Raw genomic sequence first — 25,780 nt, 5'->3', positions numbered from 1 at the left:
ATTAGAACTTGGAATGCTTGGCTTAACAGCATCCTATGCAAAGCATCTGTGGTTTTATTAACTGCTGCAGCATTGGCCTCCGTCAGGTTTTTTGTATCCTTGGGGCAAATCTGTAGTTTGGTTCTGAAACTGTTCCTTATTTCCTTATTTTGTCATTTGTGTATTAAGAGTTGGATCGACTGATGCCCGGAATACTGAAGGAATTAATTTGTTCCTGTTGCATTTGATTTGCTACTCACTAGGTGCAGCAACATGAAGTATTTCTCAAGTGGGTTCGAATTTTTATGATTAAAAGGGTTCCCCACTGAGATACTGCTTTCAGCAGTGTTCAGTTGCCATAATATTTTATCTTCTTTTGAGTTTTGCTGTCTGAATCGCTCTAAGCTTACAGGGACTTCAGAATCAGAAGAGAAAGTTCATAGAGAATTAAAAAGTTTGACTTGCTGCACATAGTGTGAGATTCATGTTTAGAATTTAGGCATGTCCATCCCACTTCAAAATGTTCTTAAATTCTTAGCTTTTCCCTGTGTTCCTGCTGAGCCCCGACCTCCAGGAAACTCTGCTTGTGTTTCAAGGACTGGTAAGGAATAGTCTTGTTTTTCCTCTGTTGATTAAAATTTCTCAGCAAATGGTTTCTTTTTAGAAAGTTTTCATCTTTTAGTACATTTAATGATCTCTATGTTGTTAGTATTGTTTTAAACAAATTTGAAGGCTGTAGGAACTGGTATTACTAGGTTGGTTCTACTAAGGAACCCGCCTTCAGTAAATTGTTTGACTTCAGTACATTGCTTGAATTTCTATCACCAGTCCAGGTGATAGAAATAGAAACAATAATCGCTGTCCTTACTTGAGGTAGTGTACAGCAGATGATCAAACTTGGGCTGTATCTGCTGTTATTATAATGGATGATAAAAGCATCAAGTGTTTGGGTGTTCTTGAGCTCTTTTTAATCCTGAGGGTCTTCAGAATCCCGAAAGTACGTGTGGTTGTGCTTATACCATGCGTTCAGGGTTATAATTTGGCAGGTTGCTCACGTCTGTTTTTCCTGCTACCCACAAATTTGTGTCTTGATGGATTCTATTGTTCCGTTTAGGAGGAGAACATACCTATCAAAAACTCTCACAAATGCTTGAGGACGTGTTTAACCGCCTGACTACCCAACACCCCGAGTACCAGAGCTGTGGCAGTTCCCTGGCTGCCTTCATCATTGAAAAGGGCAAGTCTGGTTTGATTGTGGGCTTTGGGGGGCGGGGAACCTGCTCCCACGGAGCACTGAGAGCTTGGGAGCAGCTGGGTGGGTAGCCAGCCCAGGCGAACCCACCACCGTGTCTGGTTTTAGGTGGGCAGCATGAGGTGGTAGCTCTGGGGACAGGAGAATGCAACTACAGCCGGCGCTTCGAGTCCTGTGGGAGGCTCTTGCACGACAGCCACGCCATTGTCACTGCCAGGCGTTCCCTGCTCAGGTGGGAATGTCTCTGCAAATCCTTCCTTTGCCGCCAGTTTGTGTCAGTTTCACTTCTGCACTTGAATCCTATAGTTATGTAAACAAATAATAAATAATAATGTAAACCCGTGTCTAGATTATGTATAAATACATAATAAAATACGTAACTTATTAAATATGAAGTATTTAATGTAAAATATATCATTTATTTTTATTTTAGATATTTGTACAGGCATCTTTTGCTGTTCTACAACAAAAATCCAGCCAAGGCAGAGAGATCCATATTTTGCACAGCACCAGGCTCGAAGCTGCTTACCTTAAAGCAAAATATAACTCTCTCTCTCTACATGAACCAGCTTCCAAAAGGAACTGCTCAGTTAAAATCAGAGGTGTAAGTCCCGTGGCATTTCCCTAGATAAAGTGGAAGATGAATTTTTATCTTGTTTTGGGAACATTAATGTACAGGGTAGTTGCAATAAATACACAACACAGCTCAGTATGATGATACAGAAAACTTCTACATGGGTTATAAAAGTTTCTTGGTTTTGTTTATTACAGACAATAACCTGTTAACCCCTTTCTCAAGATACTATTAAAATACTATTAAATCATTAATGTAACCACTGAGCAAGTGGATGTTATGACTTAATGCTGTCATATGCACTACAAGATGGGAGTACAAAAAGCCTTGAATTGAAACAAAAGGCTCTGCTTTGATGTCTTATCTCTTTGCAACTAAAGGAAAAAACTCTTTTGCTTCAGAACAGCCACTGGTTTGTCTCCCTTAGGTGTTATATCTTCTTACTTAAATATTTTGGATCACAGTGTGGGTTACGTTTTAAAGGAGATTTTAAGAACCTTAGAGCTGTTTTTTCACAAGTAACTTCAGTTAAGAGTGTGAGTTGACAAAAAAATGACAGCTCGTTTGCAGCTGATTTTTTTCATGTGTGCAATAAAATTCGACCAGTGGGTAAGATTAGATTGAGTGGCTATTTCCTATTTAAATACTGATTTCAGTATTCTAGGCACTCAAGCAGTTCAATGTGGTCTTTTTAAGAATTACAGACATTGGAGATAGAGCAAGGCCTCGATCTACTGATTATTTTTTTCTGAGGAACCGCCTTAGGTACCACTTAGTGCAATCTCTGATCAGAGTGCTTTCTCAGTGAAATTCATTCTCTTGTCCTGCCGCAGGCATCTCGGTCCCCAGTCTATATCCGCTTACGAAGCCAGCGAAGAACTGAGTCTGCATGTTGCCCTGGAAGGCAGGATTTACCTGGCTGTTTGCTGTCCCCCCAAGACTGTCAGAGTGAGCAGCATGTCAGCTGGTGACAAGCTGACCAAGTGGGAGGTGGTTGGTCTTCAGGGAGCCTTGCTGAGCCACTTCATCGAACCCGTGTACATCAGCAACATTCTCGTGGGTATGTTCAATGCGAATTCCAGCTGGGGGCTTCGTCTGTTTTTGTATTCCAGTTTGATTGCGTTTTATAAAGCGTGAACTAAACCAAAAATTCTTTGAAGAATTACAGAATTGTTCCTTGAGATGCTGTGGACCAAAGTGCATTTATTTAGTGTGCTGTGGGATGTGAAGCAATGTGGGCAAACTCCTCAACATATTTTCTAGTCTGAAAGGTTGAAATTCTTGTTTAGCAGAGTGGTTGGTGAATAACAGTAGGTCACAAAAAGAAAGCATCCAGTGAAAATAATGGCGCCTTTGGAGAAAAAAGTGGGAAATCATTTTTGTTCTGTGAATTGAATAATGGAAATTGTCTTTACAAACATGAGTTTTATGGGAAAAAATGGCTATAATAGATTAGGAACGCAGAAATAGCTGCATTTTTAACTATTTGATTTGATGTACTTACATGTGTCTGATCTTGTCCTGTTTACTAGGAAATGGAAGTTGTAAGGATACAAAAGGACTGGACATAACCATAAAGCAGCGTCTTGATGATGAACTTACTTCAAAGCTTCCCGTGCATTACCTGGTCAACAGATCTCATATTTACTTGGTGAAAGCTGCGCTGCCAATCCAAACAGATTTGAACCAGTGGTCTCTTAGTTTGAATTGGACATTGTCAGATGCATCTCTGGAGGTTGTGGATGGATTAAGTGGGAAAACCACTGAAAGGTCATCATTTATCTTCATTTTGTTGGAAATAATGGGTTTGTACTGGTTTATTGGAGTTTATTCAGTTTTTAAGCTACGAGAGAAATTCTCTCCCATGTTGGCTGAAAGCATCCTGTGATTAGGTGAAGTTTTAGACATCCTGTAGGCTCACCATGAGATACCAAGACAGCAAACAAAACAATTCTCTCAGTGGAGATTGCCTGTAGTAGCGAAAATGTTTTAGCTTTCACAATGCATAAAACTAATTAGGATTCCAGCTGAGAGGGATACCAGCATGATGGCATTCACAAAGTGTTAGGAGGGAGGGGAGAAGCCGGGTAAGGATCAGAGCATCTCTGTGTTAGTGAGTTTGTTCCCGAGTTCCATCCCCGTTTCCCTGCTCTGCCCGCAGCTCCCCGTTCCGCAGCGGCACCTGCCTGGCCAGCCGCCTGTGCAAGGCCGCCATGTTCAGCCGCTTCAGGATGCTCGCCAGGGAAGCAGGACGGGCTGACCTGCTCCAGTGTGCAACATACCACGAGGCAAAGGTGAGCTGACACGGGGAGAGGTATCGTTTGTGCTTGTGCTTATTACGCGTTAGTGGTAAAGAACGCGGATCTCTGTAACTGTAATTCTTGAGATCTTTCGAGGTTTTTTCTTTTTTCTTCTTTTAGGTGAAATCTCAGTTGTACCAAGAAGCTAAAAGCTTGCTGCAGAGCTACTTAGAGCAGCACAGTTATGGATCGTGGATTGTGAAGTCTCCGCATATTGAACAGTTCAGTGATTGATGGAGTTGATGGAGGTGGATTAAACGTCAAGTTGGTTTGAATGATCTGTTTCAGTAAATAGAGTTCTGAGTAGTAAAATGTTCAACTTTTAAGTTTGTAGTTACAGGAAGAAAACAATTCCAGAACTGCTTCTTATCAGTTTAAATGCAGTTATTAAACCACCTGTAATAGTTCAGTCTTTTCCCAAAATTGATGTTTTCTCATAGGTGGGAGTATCCAACAGCTTTGTAAGTCTTTGTTCTGTTTTGCCCCCCAGTGCCACCTCATTTCATCTCACTGACCCTGACTCCTACAAATCCCCACCCTGTGGAATTAACATGTTTTTTTCCTGATCGTTTCAGGATTTCTGTATATTGATTTCTTCCTTTTTCCTCCCTTTCTCGTAACTTTGGAAAAGAAAAAAAAAATCAGTAAAAGCTGGATTTCTTTAAAAAAAAAAGACATGTGAGCGTCTTTCAGGAAAAAACAAATGTACAGTCTGTGCTTTATCTGTAGGCATTCATCCTTTGCTGTGAGTTTTGTTTAGTGTCAGTCTGCCAACTGGCTTTTAGTTCATGTTGTTTGTGATAGAATTGTTAAATAATAATTTTTGTACTTCCAAATGTGGAACCTGGAAGGACCAGCTGTTACTCAACTGTTCTGTGACAATTACTGGTTCTGGTAGTGGATTTAAAGCATTATGCTGGTGTCAAAGCTGTAGTTCAGAAAATAATTAGTGTAGTACAGAAGTCTCCAGAAACAAGGTTTTTTCAGCTTTTGTGGTTTGCCTCAAACTCCATCAGTGTTAATGCTTATGGATGAGTTGGACTTCTGTGCTGAGTATGACTTCATCACTGCACTGCCAAGTCTTAGTGAAATTGTCTGCATACACAGTAACCTGGAAAACAGGGCCTGTCACAAGGGAATTTACTTCCTTTTAAGTCCTGGTAAGAACATGGTAGCATTGGGAAGGTGTTAAGTGCCATGTTTGGAGTTGGTGTGGTGTTGTGAACAGTGGTGTGTTCGAGCTGGACAGTACACCCGGATTGTGTTTGTGATTCCTGTAAATCATGTGAGTGGGGGGTTACACAGTGTTCTCATACATCAGGAATAGTGAGCGTAGTGCAGTAGTCGTGTTTCACCTTCGTAGTGTTAGAGGATTCTCAAAGATGCTCCTCCTCCTGGTGTTTGTTTCTTTCCTTAAACTGTTCTTCCAGCTAATACATAGAATCTTCTGTCGGGATGATCTTATACTGATTCACAAGTTGTTGAAACTCGCTGACTTGTAACTGCTTGGTCCTCGACCTTTTTTTTGGCTAATGTGCTCCCTTGCTTTCTAGTACTGTCCCCTAACTTTGGGGGGTTGTGTGGTGGTTTTTGGTTTCTTGTGGCACATGATCCGCAGACTGCTTGTTCCATGTAACATTTTCTAAGAATGCTTGGGAATGGCCGTCGTATTTGAGACTTGAGCACACTGTTGCTTTTTTGTAGGGGTGTTAAAAGTTCAATAAATGTTCTTGAGAATGCATTAGCTATACCTTCAAACATACAGATGCTGGGAAGTGATACACATGTCAAATCTTACATACACATAGCATCCCATACATGTGTTTGCATTCTGTACACTCCTGGATTGTTTTTTTATGGACTTAGTTTTCTGCTGAGATATTGGCACCAAGGTGTTTCCTGTAGTTGACCCAGAAGCCTTAAATATGTACAAACTGAACTTTTGTGTGCTTCAGCCATTTTATTAATTGAACAGCAAACTGAAATTTCCATGGAACTTAGGTGGTGCCTTAGGAAGAGGGATGTTTGTTAGTGAAAACAATGTGTTTGGCTGGAAATGATCACTGTGTCCTTGAGCAATAACTTGATGACACCAGTGTAGGTCCAGTTCTTTTGTCTGGATTGTTCTTTGATTAAGCAGCAGCATATGCAGCATGCACTAAGCTAGTAAATGGAAGCATGTTGCGTCCAGGTTTTTCCTTGGCTACTTCAGTAATTCCAACACGTATGATCCTACAAGCTTGAGAGAGGCAAGAGTGCTGCAGTTCCAGTGCTGAGGCTGCAGCTGTATTCCGGAGCAGGTGTGCATCACGCAGTTGTGGCACAGAGCAGACCAGAGGCAGGTGAGTACCAGCAGCAGCAGCCTGTGGCAGAGCTCAGCCTCTCCCCTCCCTGCTTGAGAAGAGCTGAGGTCCAGAGGGAAGAATGGATGTACACATGGATATGGAGTGGGGTGGTGTGTTGGGGGTGTGCTGTCCAATTCATGGAGCTCTACCTGACTCAGACAGCTGGAGTGACACACGGTGACCTTTAAGAATGGTACTTCCCAATTCCGTGCCCCCCACTGAGACTCCAAACCACATGCTGCTCTCTCTGCTTCCCTGCTTCTCCCTTCACCTCCCTTCTGCAGTGGGATGGGGCAGAAAGGCCAAGGCCATGGAGTTAAGAACAATTTACTGGAAACAGCGATGGTTCTCATGGGGGGGAAAATATCCAAAATTGACGATAGTGGACAGCTCCTTCCACCATTTTCTGAACCAGAAGGAAATCCTTCCTGGAAGAGGATTCCTTTTCTCCATCCCTGGTAATGATGTGAGGTGATACAGAATGACTTCTATGTCTCGGCTGTGCCCTCTCTGGGATGCTGCAGAAACTTAATCCTATCCTGGAGGGAACCAGAAGGCTCTTCATCCTTCTTCCATAGGAACACTGGTCTCATTTCCATAGTCAATGGCTCTCCCTCTAAGATGTCGGTTGAGTTAATTTGGTCTGTCGCTGTGGGTTCTGCCTCTCCTAGATATACACACAATACATACAGTATTACACAGTTCAGCATTACAGACTGTTCTCACCCAGAAATGAATTCCCCCCTTCGCATACAAATTGTGTTTCCCCATCTCTCTGCATTACCTGCCACGTGCCCCTGGGTTTTGGGGCAAAAACAATCACACAGCTGGTTTTGCCTCTGCTTGGGTCAGGGCTGATCCACTGTATAAAGTCATGCATCGTATCATGTCACACCATGTCTCAAGACTCGTACATTCACATGTATGTGTCACATGCCACATACGTGTGTGCCCCTATCGTGTCACGTGCATTTTGTGGCACATGTCAAACATCTTATTTTGATACTAGAGCTGTGCACTCAAGCAGGAGAAGGCAGGTCAAGAAATCAATTTTGATAACTTTTTAGGGGTTCTGTGGCTTTTTTACAGCATAGCGGGGGACGGTATCTCTAGTCAAGTTCTCCTTGTTGCGCATTTTCAAATGCTTTTAACGATATCCTTGTTAGCTAAAGACATGTTTTAAAGCTTGGGCAAATAGAGAAGCTGATCCTGCAGATGCTGTTTAAGAATGTGGACCTACCTATAATTAAATGTAGATTTGACTGGCATAACCATGTGTAGTGCAAGCACCTTCCTCACACCTCAGCTAGCTCTTTGTGTCAGCAGTCTTTCTACAAATACTGATTTGAAAAAGCATCTTGAACTTTTTGCTTGAGGTGCTGTGTGAGGATCAAGGCAGCCTGAAGATGGTTTGAAAATCCACAGCAGATCATGGCTATTTTGCAAGTGTGATGTTGTCATCCCCAAAACTAGAGCCAGGACAGGCAAAGCCTCCTCTTTCCATGTCTGTAAACCTGCAGCTGTCTCAGAATAGCCCAACTCCAAGGTGCAGACCAAATGCCACAAAATGTACGTCGTTTCACACTTCTTGTATTTGTGAAATTGTTAGTGAGCTCTAGCTTCTGCCTTTCCTTATAAATACATGGGTGAGTATCTCTTTACCATCCTTTTCTGCTTTCTGAAATGCCTGTTCCTGCCTTACCAAATGCTTACTGTTTAGGGATTTAGGAAATGTCTTGATTATTCCATGTGGGATGTCCAGCTGCACAGACTGACTGTTGGGTAGGTTTTACCCAGCTGCTGAAGCTGGGGGCTCTTGGGCTCAAGGAAATAATAAAGCCTTATTTATTAAGAGAATTGTATTAAATGAAAGCTGCTCCTTCGCCCTCTGTGTGGTTGCTGAGAGCTGGGGCAGCACTGCTGCAACACTGCCCACAGACAAATGTCCAAGCTGATACTGAGAGAGGTAGGTTTGCGAAGGCCATGTATTGTGTGTGATGCTGTTTCTTCCTACATGCTGCTGCTTTCTACATGCTGCATGTAAGAATTTTATGGGTAAGAAGGAATCTATGTGAAGAGAAGGATTTTTCAACAAAGATTGCCAAGGTAGAAGGAATTCTTAGGCAGAAGTTTCTTGCCTGTTTTCTCATCTTCTGTGTACTACTGTATTCAAGTATTTTTGTTGTTACTGTCATCTGATTTGAGGAGAGGGTGGGGCTTATCTGTTTGTGGCTGAGGTGTCTGACAGTGTTTACTTCCCTGAGTCCTTGTGGGTGGGGACAGAGCACTCCTTCACCGTGGGAAGAGAAGATGAGTGGAGAAACAGGCGGCAGTGCTGTGAGTATTTTCCCAGTTTTGGCAGAAAGCTGTCATTTACCGCCCATTTTCTCTTTGCAGCATGCAAGGAAACTGCTGTTTTTTCCATTGTTAGTCTGGTTTTAAGTCTAAGGTGAAGTGCTCCATACCACACCCGCCAGGAAAGCACATCAAAGTCTAAACGATAGCTGCTAGCTGTTGTAGTAGGCTCACTTTCATCAATGATAGCCTGCCTGGTTAGTATTGACTTGGGGCTGTTGTGTAGTAAAATATACTCTTACATTGTTTCTTTGTCACAGAACTGAGTCCATTTGCATTGGGAGTAAGGACATTTCTGAGGTTACACGGAAAGATTTCTGACAATGCAGTGTGTTCACGTGGATTTATACATTCATCTTCAATTTCATGTCAATTCAATGCTTCAATTTAATGCTTCCCTGTCTCTTGAAGAATTTTGAGAACTATGTATTTTGCTTACACCAGTGAGAAGAACGTGTCCTGCAGGAAGCTTTTGTAGCTAAGTAGTACAGCTCAGGAAAAAATGAAGGATTCCTTTTTGAGGGGAAGCAATTCAGTACTCTATACCTTGTGCTGTATGCCAGCATAAACTGGCCTTGTATATTGCTTAAAAAAGGTTATCAGCAGGTGTCTTGCTTTCAGCCTGCTACCTGCACACGTGCATACTGCTGAATGCTTTACTGGGGGTTTTTTGTGTGTTAAAAAAAAAAAAAAAAGACTATTAAGTCACCTGTAAAAAGGACAGTATCATAACAAAGAAGACTCTAGACATGATTTTTATATGTCCATGACATTTATTAAATATAATCCACAATAACTTTTAATAGCTTTTTCAATAAATAGTTGTCTCAGGTTGTTGACAAAGTGACAGTGAATGAGTTTTCCTAAGAACGTTGAGCCCCTAGGGCTTACAGAAAGGATCAAGTGTGATCTTAGAACAGTCTCTTACCACCCACATTAAGAATATTTAGTGGTCCCAAAATGGACAACAAACTAGTAGTATGCCACATGGCAAAATATATAAATTATTCAGAATTAAATATTTCAATAAATAATGTAGCAGTAAAAATAAAAATGGTTATAAAATTTGTTTCTGCATAGATTGCAGGAACCTGGTCATTTCTTGATGAAATTCAGGAAACTTTTTCTTCTCATTGGCTTCACACTTCTTGCATGTCGGGTTTGAGAAATCAGGGTCCTGCAATACAGAGAATTTTGTTGATTGGTGATAACTTCCTTGCTAGCTGGTTTTAACAATGATACGTCAACTTCTGTAAAGATTTTCCTTTAACAAAAAACAACCCTTAATATTTGTAGCCTGAGGAGCACTCATAAAATGCTACAAGGATCTCTAGGCCATGGATTTTATTCTAGTAGCATGGCAGGGTGTACGACATTCATTCCTGGGCCCTCTAGTCATAAACTTTTTTGAAAACTGGCGCAGTTTTCAAAGCCATTGATATGTAAATATTTGTTATGCTTTTGTCAGCATAAGATGCTTTGCATGATTCAGCAAAGAAAGGATCTTTTGTTAAATGCTTATATGACCAGTAGGACTCAAATCTATTTTACTGCATTAGATTGCCATGCAAATAGGTTTTCACATAGTTAATCTTAGAATATTTTTGTACAAAACCCTTTGTTTTGTGGGTTGATAACACAGATCTCGATGCATGAGCATGCTGTTTCTGGCATGGTTTTTCACTAATGGTGAAACACTTTTTTTTTTTTTTTTTTTTTTTTTTTTTTTTTTTTTTTTGTAGTACTTGTAAAAGATTGCCTACCATCAAACTCTCAAGATTCTTCTCTATGTTTATTACAGGTTGCTTGTACTCCTCTTCCACATCTTGTTGCAAGACCTTCAGTTCTTTCAGGAAGCATGCTAGAGTTGTGTAGTTGCACTCCTAGAACAGTCAGCAAAATTGTTATATTTGTGACTTGTCTTCCTTGTTCCAGTTTTCAAAATCTCAATTCCCTGTGTTTTTTATCCACATCTCAGGAAGTGAGCTGTTTGTTTTCTGCAGTGTATTACAGTTCATTTTGTTGCCCTCAAAGTTGTATTGGGGGATGTTACATGTGGCCTTAATTCTGTAGCTTTTGAAAAGTGAGTAACCTTTACAAAACACTTGAAGTGTTGCAATATCTCTTGGAGACACAAAGCTGCAATATTTATTCCTGCATTGAGCCTTACTCCTGGTTGCTATCTGAAAACCATGGGTTAGCAAACAGGTGGCCTCTCCTAGAGGGATCTTCAGTTGATGCACTTTGGTTGCTCTATCAAATGTCTGCATCAGAGCTGGCTTTTGAACAGGGTAAATAACTTTACGCACCACTTTTGCAAGCTATTTCAGGCACTCACTGACACTACCTTAGTGATCAGCCCCAAACATTTGCGTTTAAGACTTGGAGCTCTGAGATAGCCAGGTCGTAATGCTGCCAGCACATAAGAAAAGGGACACAGATAAGGAAGTGGTTGTAGAATCTGACTTGAAATCTATACTGAAACAAAAGTGTTGTTAAGTGAGAAGTCTTCTGAATTAGAAACTTACCAGAGGTTCAAAGCAGCTAACAGATAACTTGTGTAAAGCTTTTAACTACTTCCCAGTGCTAAATAATTCATGCTCTTGTTTATTGGGCTGTTTGCATGCTGAATGAAAGGCAGTACAAATCAGCAGCCTGTCTGCAGTAGAGCTGTGTTCAGAATACTCTCTGCACGCTGATGTGCTGAGTTTCTGAGAGAGGGGACCACAATGATGGTATTCTTGTGGGAATAAGCCTCAGGTATTAACTCAATACTATACAACATGATGTACAGCTTATGTATCCAGAAGGGCTTGGTTAAATTGTATTCACGAAGAGAGTTAAGTAGAGCGTAACTGAGTTTCATCATTGATGGGATGCAGAAAACTTTGGACATCTTAAACAGAACCAACCAGTGGCTCTGCCTCTAGTTTAGATAAAATGTGGGTGATTTCATGTGGATACTCCTTTAATCTATTTCTAAGTCTGGTTTCATTCTTAGAGTTGTTCCTGTGTCAGAGTTAACAGTATTGCCTCCTGCAAATCTTACACCATGTTTAAATTTTTTATGAACCACTTTTTTTCCTGTGAATTCAAGCATGTTTTAAGCAGGATGCATACAAAGTATTCATTTTGTGTTAATTACTGCACAGAGGCAATGAGATAATATTGCATGTCAGCCTTTTAGTGCTTGAGAATAAAAAGCAGAAGCAGAAGTTCCTTTAAGAAATTGTATTTCCTAAATTGTATTAAAACTGAACAGAAAATTCAAACTCACCTGTCTGTCATTTGGTGTGTAAAAGTCAAGAAAATCCTGTAGAGAAGGAGGGGGGGAAGTTAATTTTTCTGAAAAAATTACATAGAAAAAACAAATACAAATGAATCTTCAGATAGAAGAAAGTCACCACTTACGTTGTCGATGTTTTTCAGGAGTCCTAAATCATCTATTGCAGCTTGAAGACATGCCAGTTTCTCACATTCCTGTTCCGATCGTTTAGTCTTCTTAAGAGGTGCTCCATAAGCTGCAGTCATGAGAACTACTGCTGCAATACAGCCACAGATGAGGACTTTGCACATCCTGTCAGTGTTATCTGGATGCCAATATTAGAGTTGGGATGGATGGTGAGAGCTGATAAGTTGTCATTAAGCTGTTTAGTGTATTTATACTCTTCTTTCTGGGGGGGAAAAAGATGGGGGCGTCACGAAGAAGAGGTTTTATTACACATTTTTTCATATGTTCTACCTGTATGGCAAGAATCATTACTTTTGTTTTTCCTCCCCTGATGACACTTTGGAATTTTTATCAAGCAGGAGGGATTTTACCTACATTCACTGCTGTAAGAGAAGCCCACACTCACTTTTGGCAGCCTCTCTTTGTGCTTCCTGCATGAAACACTTTTTCCCTGCGCTGTCCTACTCCCCCATAGAATAGGCCACAGAATGTACTCCTGCCATACAAAATGTTGTCCTAGAGGTGTATCTTTTAATCATTACTTTAGTGGAGAAGAAAAAGCCTTCTAATTTTAGTAATTGTTGATTAAACAACAGGAAGAAAGTTGGCTTCCTGTCTGAAGGTGTTTTTTTTTACCTGTCATCTTTCGTCAAGGCAGTATAAGCTTAGGTGCCTAACTCAGTCTTTATAGAATCAAATTTCAAACATTTATGGAAAAAAATCCATCAGAATTCCGTGTTTGGGGATGAGAAACTATTCCTTCTATTGCTGTTTATCTTAATGCTACTCTTTTTTCATTGTGTGCAACTTTCACTTTTCTTCAGCTTAGAATGAAAACACCCCACTGTAAAATGTTTAAAGATTTTATTGCTGATACCTAACCCGCTGCATCTTGTGGTGTGTATCACAGCACTGGAGTTGATAGTAGGCAGTCATTTGACACTGAACTCTGGCACAGATAGTGTTTTGAAATTGTTTTCCCTTTCTGCTTCATGTGCCTCTTGGCTGATTTCTTTGGTATGTAAAGTGTTTAAAATTCATGGTTGCCTTCATTTTGAGTGTTGTTCTGAGCCAAATACTCCCCCTGCTGCCCAGCAGGTTCTGACATTATGTGAAATACAGTTCTGCTCAGTGAATTCAGCTGCTGAAGCTGTGTGGAATAAATTCTGGTCTCCGCACTACAGTCGTTTGAATTAAGCAGCATTTGGCAAATGCAGGACTGGGTGGGTAACTATTTCAACCTGCCACTGCATTATGGAAGCCCACATTACATGTTCTGATCCTGCAATCAGGGGGGATTGGATCTGCTGAAAGTTGGTTGGAATACACTTTGGCTTGGATAAGCACAGCCATTAGTATCATTCTTTTTATTAGTGTGTGTCTGTCCCTTAGTCATTAACTCAGTGCTAATTAGCAGTGCAATCCCAGCTCTAGAGAGCATCTTCATTTCCTGGTTTTGAAATAAGTACAAACATTTCATGTCCATGGTCATAAACAAGTCCCAGTAGCTATTGCAGCTTGCAATATTGTAATATTTGTGCAGTTTCAAACTTTTTCTGGCACTTTATATTTGTATTTTGTTTTTATTTTTGATAGTAACCAGTTTGTAATGAGGAGAGCTGCTGAGCACTGGCTTGTCAGCTTTTCTCCCCTACTGTTTTCTTTTTCAGGTCTTCGAGATCTTAGAAAAAAAGAAAGCCTGAGCATTCTGTCAGAACTTTTCAGCAAGTTTGCAGCCAGGTCAGTACAAAATAGACTATTCTAGTTGTAGTCTAGATGTAATTGGAAACAGCTCTTTATCTGTTCATTCTTTTCAAAGACAAAGAGACTTGCACATCCAGGATGGGATCTTAATATGCAGCATTGAATAAATTGTGCATGGGAGTTTGAGTGATTCGTTTCTGCTTAATATTGTGCTGCAGGATTTGTGGTCCAAGAGGAGAAAGCAACAGATCTTGTTTTGACCATTTTTATTGGATGTCCCAGGTGAGGAGGAGACCGCTTGGAATGTATTGATGAGCTGAGAAACAGCAAACCCTCAGTTAATGTTAACACACAACTTTGCTGTGCTGGTCGGATTTCAGTTATCATGCTCAGTCTGTGCTCATATTTACTACTGGGCAAGGAACTACTTGGGGTTTTAGTCATTGATTTAATCCAGCCTCACTTCACTAGAGTTGATAGCATTTTAACAGGAAATGAAGTTACTCTTTTAAATTGTCTTGGAATCGCAGAGGATATAGTAGTGCTACAAATGCTGAACTGGAAAAATCCTGCCTTTAAAAAGTATTGGGGCCAGGTACCAGTGACCATATCATACAGTGGGATTTGGTTTTGTTTTGTTTTTTTTTTAATGCACTGTTACGAAAGGTAAGTTGATTGATATCTCATTTTATCTCCAAATTTAATTACACTAAAACAATGATGTAGCACTCTGCCTGAAAAGCTTTAAGAAACACTGTAAAAGCTTTGCCTAAATTTTCAAGGGAGATTAGTTAGCAGTAAACCACATATTTTAAAGGGAAATTGTGTTTGTGGGTCGGGGATTGGGAAAGGGAGAAGATTCTTGTTTTAGTGGATTGTTTATACTTTTGGTAATACTTGTGCCTAATTTAAAGAAGAAGGGTTGATTTTTCTCTTTTAGAAAGTGACTAAAAGTAAATGGCACACACTGACTAAACCCCTAATCTGTACAACTTCAAAGTCTGGAAAAGTTTTTACATAGGATCTGACTCCTCTCAGTTTAGACTTACTTGTCTTTCTAATCTGAAAACTTCCATCTTTGGTTTTTTTTGTTTTGTTTTGTTTTTTCATTTTTGGTTTTCTGCCCTTGCAAACCTGCTGACTGGTGAATTTTGGGGACAGGTTGTGGTTTCAGTGAGGCATTTGGCATCTTGTTGATCAAGGTGCTTGCCTCCTTTCTCCATCCCCAGAACAAAGTAGTATTCAGCTGAAGAGAATGTCTTGGTTGGTACTTTAGTTCATGTGCAGGCTTTTTTCTAACTCTATTATAGTACAGGAGTACTGTCAGTAGAGTCACAGGAACCACAGCAGAGTTCATACATCTGATGAAAGCAATAACCAATTTTTGATCATGGTCTGTTGATTTAACACTTTCTTGCTGTGTTTCAGAGAATTTTGGGGGAACAGTGGTTGACTTCTGCTTGCTGATCTCATAATTTTAAGCAATAACCTGTAGAAAAGAAACCTTTAGTATTCCTATTCTGCTCAGTAGAGAGACTCGTGGAAACATGTTGAAGATTTGAATAAAGGATTGAGTGACAGTATTTTTTCATTTGATTTTACACCACCAAAAGGAGACATTTACCACTTTTCTTCTTCAGCCTTTTCTCTGTCTTTCTCATCTTTTTGCTAGATGAGAATAGTAGTTTGCTATGAGTAGAATGGTCTCCAGATAAATGCATTGGATTCCCTAATGTATTAGTATTTAAATGTAGGAGTGAATAACGGATTTAGCTAGTTGAATATTGTACTTGATCAGGGACACTGTTTCAGGAGAAAGTGCCAAAAAAAACCCAACCCCAAAGTGAGTAATTGTTAGAGTGAATTTTTCCTGCAAGGATGACAGTGGGGATTTTTTTTAAGAAAGACTTTTGGTTTTGAAGGCTTGACTAAAATGACCTGGAAATAGTTGACAATTGGGAATCTCTTCACAAAACCAATGTTTGATGTAATCTTCCATTAAAAGGACCAACATTAAGAGAGAATACTTTAAAAATAAAAAATGTTCTAGTTATAAAAGAGCATGTCCTTGGGGAAAGTCACTTTAATCTCTCCTTAGGAGCTGTGTGACCCACAAGTTTGATCTTTCTAAAAATCTTGTCTGTGATTGTTGAATAGGTGTGGATGGCGTTTCCTGTCACTGTAGTCAACTTTTCAGGAAGTAATTTAACAGAGGTTATGAACTTTGGAGTCAGTGTTTTTGTTTTCTGTTAAAATTTGGTGTGATTGCAAGTCTGAATGAGAAGATGAATTACTGTGAGAGTTATGGCTGAATGCAGAGTTGGGAAGGTTGATCAGTAAAGGACAAGGATTAAGGTTGGATATAATGCACATTGAGATAGTGTGCTGTGTTTACAGAGGAAATAGTTTAATTTTTGCAAGATTTCTGGGTGAACTTGAATGGCTTCTTTTTGTCTAGGAATAATCTATCATCAGGAGGTCCAGCCTATATTTACAAGGGTGATTAGTCCTGTTTACTCATGTTTTCCTTTACATCCAAATGGACTTTGTAAGGCTGTCTCCATAGTGAAGATGCCAAAACTTTAGTTACATACTTCCTCTTAGTACAGTGTGCACCAAACCTGCTAAAAGTGTTGTTGGTATACCCACAAAATAATACAAGTGTTAACCTCTGCTAGTTTTGGTTCACACTTCTCTTTAGGTGCAGAGCTGTAGAGACCAGTACAAATGCACTGCTGATGAGGCACAAATCTGTTAGGAAAAGCCAAATGGAGGTGTCCTGCAAAGAGGAAATGAAATCAGAGCATCCTGGTCAACTTACTAGGAAAAAGTGCTTTGTTGCGGCTGGAAAGAAACTGAGGTCTGTCAGTTACTCTGGGTAGCTCAAATTCGAACAACGCTTGTTTTCATTTTGGAATGAGAAGTGAAGCGAAAGCCCAAAGGCAAAAGATTTCTGATTTTCAATATTATTGTTTTGCAGTGGAAAAGAGGCTGGTAGATAGACTGACAAGCCAGGTTGTTGCCAAACTGTTCTCAGGGTCTGGATTTAAGAAATGTATGATAAAATGCAAGTTGAAATTGCCCTACTGGGCCAAAAGGCCAGTGTGGGCTTATAACCATACAGGATGCTAACAGCCCACAAAGAAAGAACTGTGTCTTGCCTAGCTTAGTGCTGTGATAGTGCACCATGCTAAGCAGATGGCCTAGATTTGTCACTAGATAGGGACAAAAGGTGTTCAGGCACCCCTCAGGGCTGGCTGGCTCCCAGTTGTGTGCAGGCATTGTTACAACATTGTTCCCGTTCTCTCAAAGTTCCCTATCTTGATTCCATTTTCCCTTTGCTCGCTTTTTCTGCTTGCTTCACACTGGTTGTGTGGAATTCACTAAGGAGCAACAGGGGCTTGCCCATGCTGATTTGTTTTTCCCACTGTCCTGTCCAGGGCTGGTATGATATTCCTGTACTTCCTTGAGCCACTCTTAGAATCCACAGCACAAGTGTTTGGCAGGTTCCACACATCAACCTACTGTGGCTCTGCATATTTTGATCCTGCGTCCTGCTAGGTTTATTTGATGGTTTTATCTTTTGATCCTGGTACTGGAAGAGGTGGTGAGTTTTCCTGTCTACCTATGCTGTGACACTCAAAATTAGATGGAACTTTGTCCACGAGAATTGCCTCTTTTCTAGCCTTTCTTTACTGTCCTACTTGTTGGCTGAACACAAGAAGAGAAATTTGATTGTGTTTGTTGCCCTTGCTTGAGCTCTGTGAAGGTCTGCTGTTCTTTGGAAATGAGAGGACAACATCCCTTTCCCTTCTTCACCAAAAGTAATTCAAGGTTGCCATTTGCTTTATTTTTGAGTGAGAGTTTTAAGGGATACCCCTCTGAAATAAGGAATACAAATGCAAATTTATATGTGATTGCAAGGATAAATTTCCATACTAGTGACCTGGCAAGATGTGAATTTAAACGTAAAGCTGGAGAAAAAATATCTTTTCTAGGAAAATACTCTGTGTCAGTGAGATTCAGAGCTAAGGAGTGTTCCTGGTTCTTTAACTTCTACTCATGATGAAAACAATTTTATTAACATAGGTGGAGGAGAGCCATCTTTGGTCCTAATGCAAATGCTGTAGTAGACAAGCTGAATTTCTTACCTGTCTGTAATGCCTTGTTACTACTAAAAATGACAGTTTTAAGGAGTTTACATCTGTTCCTATTAAGCAGTTCAGTATCTCTAGTTCATTCAAAAACACTCAACACAAGAGTTTCATGTATAGAAAAATTATGTTCAGTTGATTTGGTGAAGAACATCAGCAGAGCTAAATTTTATCCTACCCAAAGTCTCAGTGTAATATGTGTGAGACATAATGAAATTTATGCAGTATGGTACGAGCATATTTCATAATTCAAATCCTGTGGTGATTTTAGAAGGGCCTGCCCCTAGAGCTGCACATCTGCCCCAGCCACATCATGACCCTGTAGCCGAGTGAGCCCCGTGTGTGCGTCACCCTCCCTCCTGCAACTTGGTTTTCTCAGAAAGGAAATGCACTTGCGTGGGCTGCAGAGGAGATTGGGTGCTCTACCTCGCCTCTGATCTGGACGATTGGGGTAGCACCTGTGTCAGCTCCTGCCCAGCTCGCAGCCTCAGTGGAGAAATCAGACATGACAGCGTGTGTGGGTCTTCCCTTTGGTGCCTAAAGAGCGTCACAAAAGGCTCTGGAAAATCCATGGATCTTGGTAGAAGCAAGTTTTTCCAAGGTTGTTGTGGAATGGGGAGGGTAAGTTTCTGCCATACTCAGCCAGTTAGGAAACAGTATTAAATTCCAAACCGATGGAGACTTCTTGGGTGGCAGAATTGCAAGAGGTGTGAAACACTTCAGACCTAGAACATGTTTTCTGTCGAAATGCATGCCTGTTATTGTTATTCACATTATAATAATGCCCAGCCATGACCAGTGAAATCCAAATCCTCTCTGTTCCCTGTATGAATACAGAAGGATGGCAGCTGCTGTCACGTTACATTGAACACACTGCTGAGCAATTATGGGTAATAACAATTCCTAGAAGACTTGAGTTCAGCAGAATTAAGGTGTAAAGCCTAGCACATCAAGCTTTCCAGGAGTTTGGGAAAGGTACTTCTACACTTCTGCAGCTCTGGAGGCTGTTTACAGCAAGGCAAGACTGAACAGCACAGTAGCAGAAAGAATATAACTGATTTTCACACTTGCTCTTCTGAAGCAATGGAATGTACTCTGAGAAAAGTGGGCTGAAGTATCCAAATACCATAAAACCATTTTGTCTGTGACTTCATCACATCTATTACCATTTACTTGTAGCTCACTAGTATTAAAAAGTGCAGGAAATAGAAACTTTGATCATATAGTTAGAGGTTTCATAAGGGACCACAGTGATCTGATTAGAGTTTGTACTCCTCCTTGATTTCTGCAGTCTTAATAGAACAGAAGAAGTCTATTAAACCACAGAGTACAAGGTTCAAATTACACAATTACTAAGTGTATTGGCTGATCTTCTGCTTCAATAGCCAGATATGAAGGTCAGTAGAACCTACTGTGGAAAGCGAGGTTGAAATTTCAGTGCTGGGTTCTCACTTGGTCTCTGGGCTTTGTTCATGACATATTTGGCAATGGAAGCAAAAGCGACGGAGAAATTTGCTGGGGTATTGGTCTTCCTACCGTTATTCAAATTACTGTACTTTTCATTTTCCATATCTCGCTGAAGGAAAGATTGACAGTGATTTATTGGTTCTAAGTGCATCACAGCAACTTCAGTCATATATTCCATAATGAAATGCATGAGAGAGTAAGCGTTTGGTCCCCTTGCACTGTCCAGATCCCGTTTTAAAACTTCTAGTAATACAAAGGGTTTTGTATCAGTGAGCAGGAGCCAAGGAGTCCCTGAATGTGTCATTTAGTACCTATTCGATTTCAGAGTTTTTAGGAAAAGCATCTTTTAGATTTGGTGTATCAGAAGTACAGCACATGAGAAAGGCTGGCTTCCAGGAGGCAGAGTGGGGACCAGCAAATGTGTGGTCAGTGAGAAGTTCCTTTTTAACCACAGAAAACACCAGTTGTGGAACCAAGTATGAAAATTACTGTGGTTTATTCTACTGTAATCACCTAACTGTGCTGCTGGCCGTGGAGTGACATTCACATCCAAGTGCTAAGGTGTTGCTTTCTGGAAGGGGAGAGACAAAAGTGGGAGAGGAGGATGAGATGGACCAAAAAAAAACCCCATATGAAAACAGATAACTAAATGCACCTTCCACCGGTGGACAAAGGAAAAGTGAAGGATTTCAACCTGCTGCAGGATGTAGCCCATGAATATCACAGAATCATGGAATAGCCTCAGTTGCAAGGGACCCATCATGATTAATTCTAACTCCTGGCCCTGCACAGGACATTCCCAAGAGTCACTGACCAAACACTTCATGAGCTCTGTGAGGCTTGGTGCTGTGACTTCCCTAGGGCGCCTCTTCCAGTGCCCAACCACCCTCTGGGGGAAGAAACTTTTCTGATACCCAACCTAGCCCTCCCTGGTTCACTTCATGGCATTTCTTCAAGTCCTGTCCCTGATCATGAGAAGGAAGGGATGAGCACCTGCCCCTTGTGAGGATGCTGAAGACCTCCATGAGGTGTCCTGTCAGTCTCCTCATACAAATAAATATCTTGGACATGTGAGGATTTCCTGTAGGGAAATAGAGGATTTCCTACGCCTTAGATGCTCAATGCATGAAGCTGTTACTATGCATGATCACAATAATGATTAAAGGACTTTTCAGTGTATTTTTTTCAGATTTAGGCTATAGAAAGAGAAATGAACATGCAATCTTGTTATTATTTTGATTCTAAAAAACTGCTTTTATATTTTTGCTAAATTTATATAATTACTACTTATTGCAAAACACTCTTCTTTTTTTGGCCTTTAATGACCAATCTGACACAAGCCATTTGTTTCTAAATTGAGGTGTAAAGGTTTGAGCCAAATATTGAAATAAAGTTCCAGGCTTTTGTCACTGATTCCTAATCCCTGCTTTCCAGAAGCCTTTTCTGGTAATTAGCTTTCCATGCAAAATAGGAGGCTTTGATCAGCTTTTGAGTGCCCCAAACAAAGCTTTTGATATTTCCTGAAAGAAATGAAACATTATTGCTGTGAAACATCTCCTATTCAAAGGATTTTCTGATTGTTTTGATGTAAAATGATTTTTTTTCCACATTTTGATATGAAGTTACCATCAAATTGTGAACCTTGCTGTTTTAAAGAGGTTTAATGCTGATGGTTCTTCCTGATCCTGTCAAGATGGAGTAATTGGTTATGGAGTATAAGAATTAGGCATTGTTAGCATGAGCATATGAAAAGTGAAGCTTATTAATAGAACTATATGTATTTTTGGTGATCTTTTTTCCCTTTCTGGTGAGATGTTTTTTGTTTTGGAATTTTTAGTCGGTAAAACATTTTATGGCTGAAAATTACTTCCCTTGATGGCAGAGGAAGGTCATTATAATAACCTTTGTACAGGGAAGATGATATCAACTGATTATATTAGACATTAAAACCTCTTAAACATAAGAAGAATTTAAGAAAATGAGAACATTTATTTTGAATTAACTGACCAACTGTTTCTTAAAACGAAGAAGTAAAGGCAAGAAGAATATCTAATCAATAGAAGGAAGGAGTTTTTGGGAAGATGTCACTTCTTAGGATGCCAACACCTAAGCATGACAAGAGGGTTTTCTGACTTTTTAAATTGAAGAATCAATTTCCTATTTATTTAGGAGGTATGAAAATGAGCCACTGAGATTTATTGAGTCCTACGACACCTCTTCCATTTTTGAAGGTCTAATAGCAAAATTATTACTTCTGCCAAAAACATCAGAAGTGACTAGAAGTGATCAAAAGTCTCGTTGGAACAAATATGTTTTGGATTTATGTGGAAAAGGACTCAGCTGCTCTGGAAAACAGAGTAGTAAGAGATGTACAGATTTTCCTGAGGCGTGTTGTGACATCAGTACAAAAGTTTGTGGTAGTTTGTTTGTTTGTTTGCATTTACTCCCGAACCAAAAATGTCACTCCTTAGAAAACACTGATCGAGGCTTAAACATTTAGGAAGAGTTCCCTGCCGTTCCCCTCTTTAAACCTAGCCTTGGCTATATTGCTACATTCATGGAAGAGCCCAGTTATGTTGAGAAATTCTAGCTGATAAAGCACAGCGTAGAGGAAATGTAGAAATGGCACATAGTAGAAATTTGGGTCAGATTTCAGCTGGAGTTTTCCCAGCTTGAATCTTTCAGCACTTAAGATTGAGTGCATTTGTCTGTGAAATAAGAGATCATGACTTATCTCATGCTATTCAATGGCTATTGTTTCAGAAGGCTCTTTAGTAAGTGGATTTGCATATGGGTGGTGGTATGTAATGAAGGTAGCTCTAGTACAAGGGAAGTTTTTTTGGGGGGGGTTTTGTTTGGTTTTTTCCACATTTATTACCCTTTGAGCAACCTGGTCTGGTGCAATGTGTCCCTACCCATGGCAAGGGGGTTGAAACTAGATGATCTTTAAGGTGCCTTCCAACCCAAAACATTCTTTGACTCTATGTTCCTCGACTTAAACATCTGTCTAAAATTTTGCTTAATTTCAAATACTTAGTATTGCAAATGTTATCTTCCAAAACTGATTTCCCAGCGTCTCACAATCTAAATGTGCAAAGCCTGTGTGATTGAGACAGATTTCTCATACAACACAAGAAACAATAGCAATTCTGACCCTATTTCCTATCTTTTTAACAACAAAAAAAGAGGTTAGGATATACAGAATACCTTTTGTGGTTTGGGTTATAATTTCATGATTAATGAATGTGATTCATAGGTAGAGCGTAGAGGTTTCCCCCTATGCTATGTAGTAGATCCTTGCTTGTGGTAATTCAGGGTTTTCCCTCTCCTGGTTTTTTAGCTGGGTTGTAGAATCTTAATTCTTCTTGTTCTCCTAGATGACTGTATATTAATTTCTTCCTTTCTGCCCAGTCTTGATGGGTTTTTGTAGGATTACCTACAAGGTAAGTGGTAAAGTGTGACCTTCAGCAGGGCTGTGGTTCAGAGGCTCCCATGTTGTCATTCTGTCTATGACACTGCCTCCCCCGTGCCTGGGGAAGGTGCTGACTCTGCTTTAATCTTCATGAGTAAATGAGAGTGAAATTTCACTGCTGCATTTTGCAGGAACTTGGTGCCTCCTTCTGAATAATCCACTGTTAATCCTGATCTGACAGAAACCAAGAACTGATTTGCATTGATGAATTTCTTCATTTTGATGTCGAGCTTTGGAACACTTACCTTATATGTCTGTCTCCTGATTTTGGCTCTTTGTTTTTTTCCCCCTCAGTGGAATTGGTGATAAAATAATGCACTTTGGCTTAATAGTAGTAGGAATGATGACATGTAGTTCTGAAAAAAGACACTCATCTCCAGAGCATCTCTCCATTCCAAAAGTAATTTTAATACTTTATTCCAGTTAACTCTTGTATTGCCATGTGGCTAAATGATTTTCTCCTAATGCTGGTTTCTATATCTATGTAAAATTTTACAAGTTGTTCTTTGTCTGGTATCTATGAAAATCTATACATTTAGGTTCTACATTCAGAAAAATTGGGGGAATATTTTCTGAGAGATTTTGTATTTTATGATCTATCCCATAGAGCAGTATTATTACTGCCTCCAGAACTCATAGCTCTGTGTGACTAAACAAAAATGTCCAAAGGTTCCACTTAAATGCCCAAGGAAAAAACAGAGAGTGAAACCAAGATCTGTGGGAGAGAAGTTTCTGATGTTAAACAGGAAGCACAAATATTCAGCAGAAATATTAGCAGAAACATCATTAATAACTCTACAAATGTACACGTGTTCATTTTCTCACTCCTTTTTATCCCCAAGTATAACTAGTTTATTTATGGGAAACTTAAAATTATTTAAGCTGTGCGTGCCACTCACTCGGGGTTCACCAAATATGGGATTTGCAGGCAACTCCGACAAGGGAAGAGATGAGAATCTTGACTCCATTTTTCAGAAGGCTGATTTATTATATTATGATATATATTAGATTAAAAATACTATATTAAAACTATACTCAAAGAATAGTGAGAAAGGATTCATCAGAAGGCTGGACAAGAATAAAATGGAATGATAATAAAATCTTGTGGCTGCTCACAGCTTGACAGAGGTGGCTGTCATTGGTCATCAAGTAAAAACAATTTCACATGCTGGGTAAACAGTTCTCCAAATCACATTCCAAAGCAGCAAAACATGGAGAAGCTGAATCTTGCCAGCTTCTCAGGAGAAAAAAAATCCTAGCAGAGGATTTTCATAAAAATGTTATGGTGACATTAAGCCACCTAATTTAATATTTAAAGTGGAAATTATGTAAGTGAAAAAAAATAAGAATAATAATTTTTTTGTATGTTTGCCAACCAGCTTATAAGAGGAATATCATCCAATCCTGTAGCCATGTAGCTTAGCCAGTGTTAAAAAGGAGTTGTGTTCACTCTTGGGCAACTCCAATACTAATATTTTCTGAAGTTTGTGCTGTATATGGAGTTTCTTATTCCTTCCGTTCTGTAATAATACCCAGCTCCTGCATATCCGTGTTAACTGGACAATTAGTAGTAGTTTTCCACATGTAGAAATTGGACACAAAGATCCAAGTATTCATTTTACATGTGTGTGCCTGAACATTCTCTGCAAATCAGTAGAAGCAGAGACTGGAAAAAACTAAACCAACGAACAGCAAGTTCAAGATCATTGTATTTGGGAAAACTCCAGACCTACTATGCAGTGCCCTGAAAGTGAAAAGCATTTCCTTTGCTACTGTAGATAAAAGGATTGTGTGGGGCCTTCTGCACTGCAGCCCTTGTGAGAATCCTGAATTCTAAGTAGAAGTGAAAGGACTTTTACTTGTGTTCAGAAACTAAGTTGATGTTTTTTTCCATACAGAAAATGATTGAAAGGTTGTAAGGACAAAACAACAAAAGGAAAAAAAAATCAGAGTAAGAGTATGAGTTGGCCTTGACTCAATGTTTTATTATATTTAAAAAGTACAGGTGCATTAGTCATAGTCTCTGAAGGATTTCTTGTAAAAGAGCTTTGCTGTTTGTAAGCTTTCCCTGTGAATAATTTTTTTTAAATAAAAGTATTTTTTAAATTAGGAGAATTGGTACTCTGGAAATTGATAATGATGGAAACTGAAATTATCTGCTCCAGACTTTCAGGGACACTGAGTGCTGTGAGCAGCGTGCAGAGAGCTGTGCAGAGGAAGCCATTTCTGCTGGGGCTGGGCTGATGCGTGGTTCTCAGGAAACCCCAGGAGGTGACACAGGACCTGTCGTGAGGCCCCATCTGCTGGTGCCTCCTCCTCCAGCTGCTGCCTGTGGCCGTGCATCAGGTACAAGGTGTAGTCTGTCTTCTCTCTGAGGTCACAACCCTCTGCTTTCACTGAAGAACCTATTCTCACCATTTACATCTTGCAGGATAAGCTAGGAATTGAAACCCATGCAGTGAAAAATAAGGGAGAGGTATAGAGTAACAGGGAAGCTGGTTCCATGTTTGTGATGTTGCAAAGCAGCTAAACCAAATGAAATCTGTGTAAATAATAATAAAAAGGTGGGCCACTTCTAGTATGATTTTGGTTATCAAAAGTCTGAGATCTAATCACTATCAGGCTCCTGTTAAGGTTATGTGCCAGAACCCATCAACATGTTTTTAGTTGGTCATCATTAAGAGCTGGATGCTGTCAGAATAGTTTTTTATATATAAGCAACATTCA

At 39.9% G+C, this 25,780-nt stretch overlaps 1 protein-coding gene across 2 annotated transcripts in view; it reads left to right on the top strand.

The window, feature by feature from the left end:
• Window positions 1-25,780, top strand: part of ADAD1 (adenosine deaminase domain containing 1) — a 49,654-nt gene that overhangs the window by 2,281 nt on the left and 21,593 nt on the right. The window contains exons 5-15 of one of the 2 annotated variants that reach the window (XM_038134415.1): window positions 518-580; window positions 1,094-1,216; window positions 1,340-1,463; window positions 1,665-1,835; window positions 2,639-2,865; window positions 3,338-3,575; window positions 3,967-4,099; window positions 4,226-4,369; window positions 12,235-12,426; window positions 13,927-13,996; window positions 25,219-25,399. In XM_038134415.1, the coding sequence (XP_037990343.1) occupies window positions 518-580; window positions 1,094-1,216; window positions 1,340-1,463; window positions 1,665-1,835; window positions 2,639-2,865; window positions 3,338-3,575; window positions 3,967-4,099; window positions 4,226-4,339 (1,193 nt within the window). In that variant the 3' untranslated portion in view covers window positions 4,340-4,369; window positions 12,235-12,426; window positions 13,927-13,996; window positions 25,219-25,399. Of the gene's footprint in view, window positions 1-517; window positions 581-1,093; window positions 1,217-1,339; window positions 1,464-1,664; window positions 1,836-2,638; window positions 2,866-3,337; window positions 3,576-3,966; window positions 4,100-4,225; window positions 8,788-12,234; window positions 12,427-13,926; window positions 13,997-25,218; window positions 25,400-25,780 lie in introns of both variants that reach the window. The other variant, XM_038134413.1, reaches the window with a different exon arrangement.

Source organism: Motacilla alba, chromosome 4, assembly GCF_015832195.1.
Source record: "Motacilla alba alba isolate MOTALB_02 chromosome 4, Motacilla_alba_V1.0_pri, whole genome shotgun sequence".
NCBI lineage: Eukaryota > Metazoa > Chordata > Aves > Passeriformes > Motacillidae > Motacilla > Motacilla alba.
Note: the sequence above shows the minus strand (reverse complement) of the source record. Positions and strands in the feature narration are given on the sequence as shown.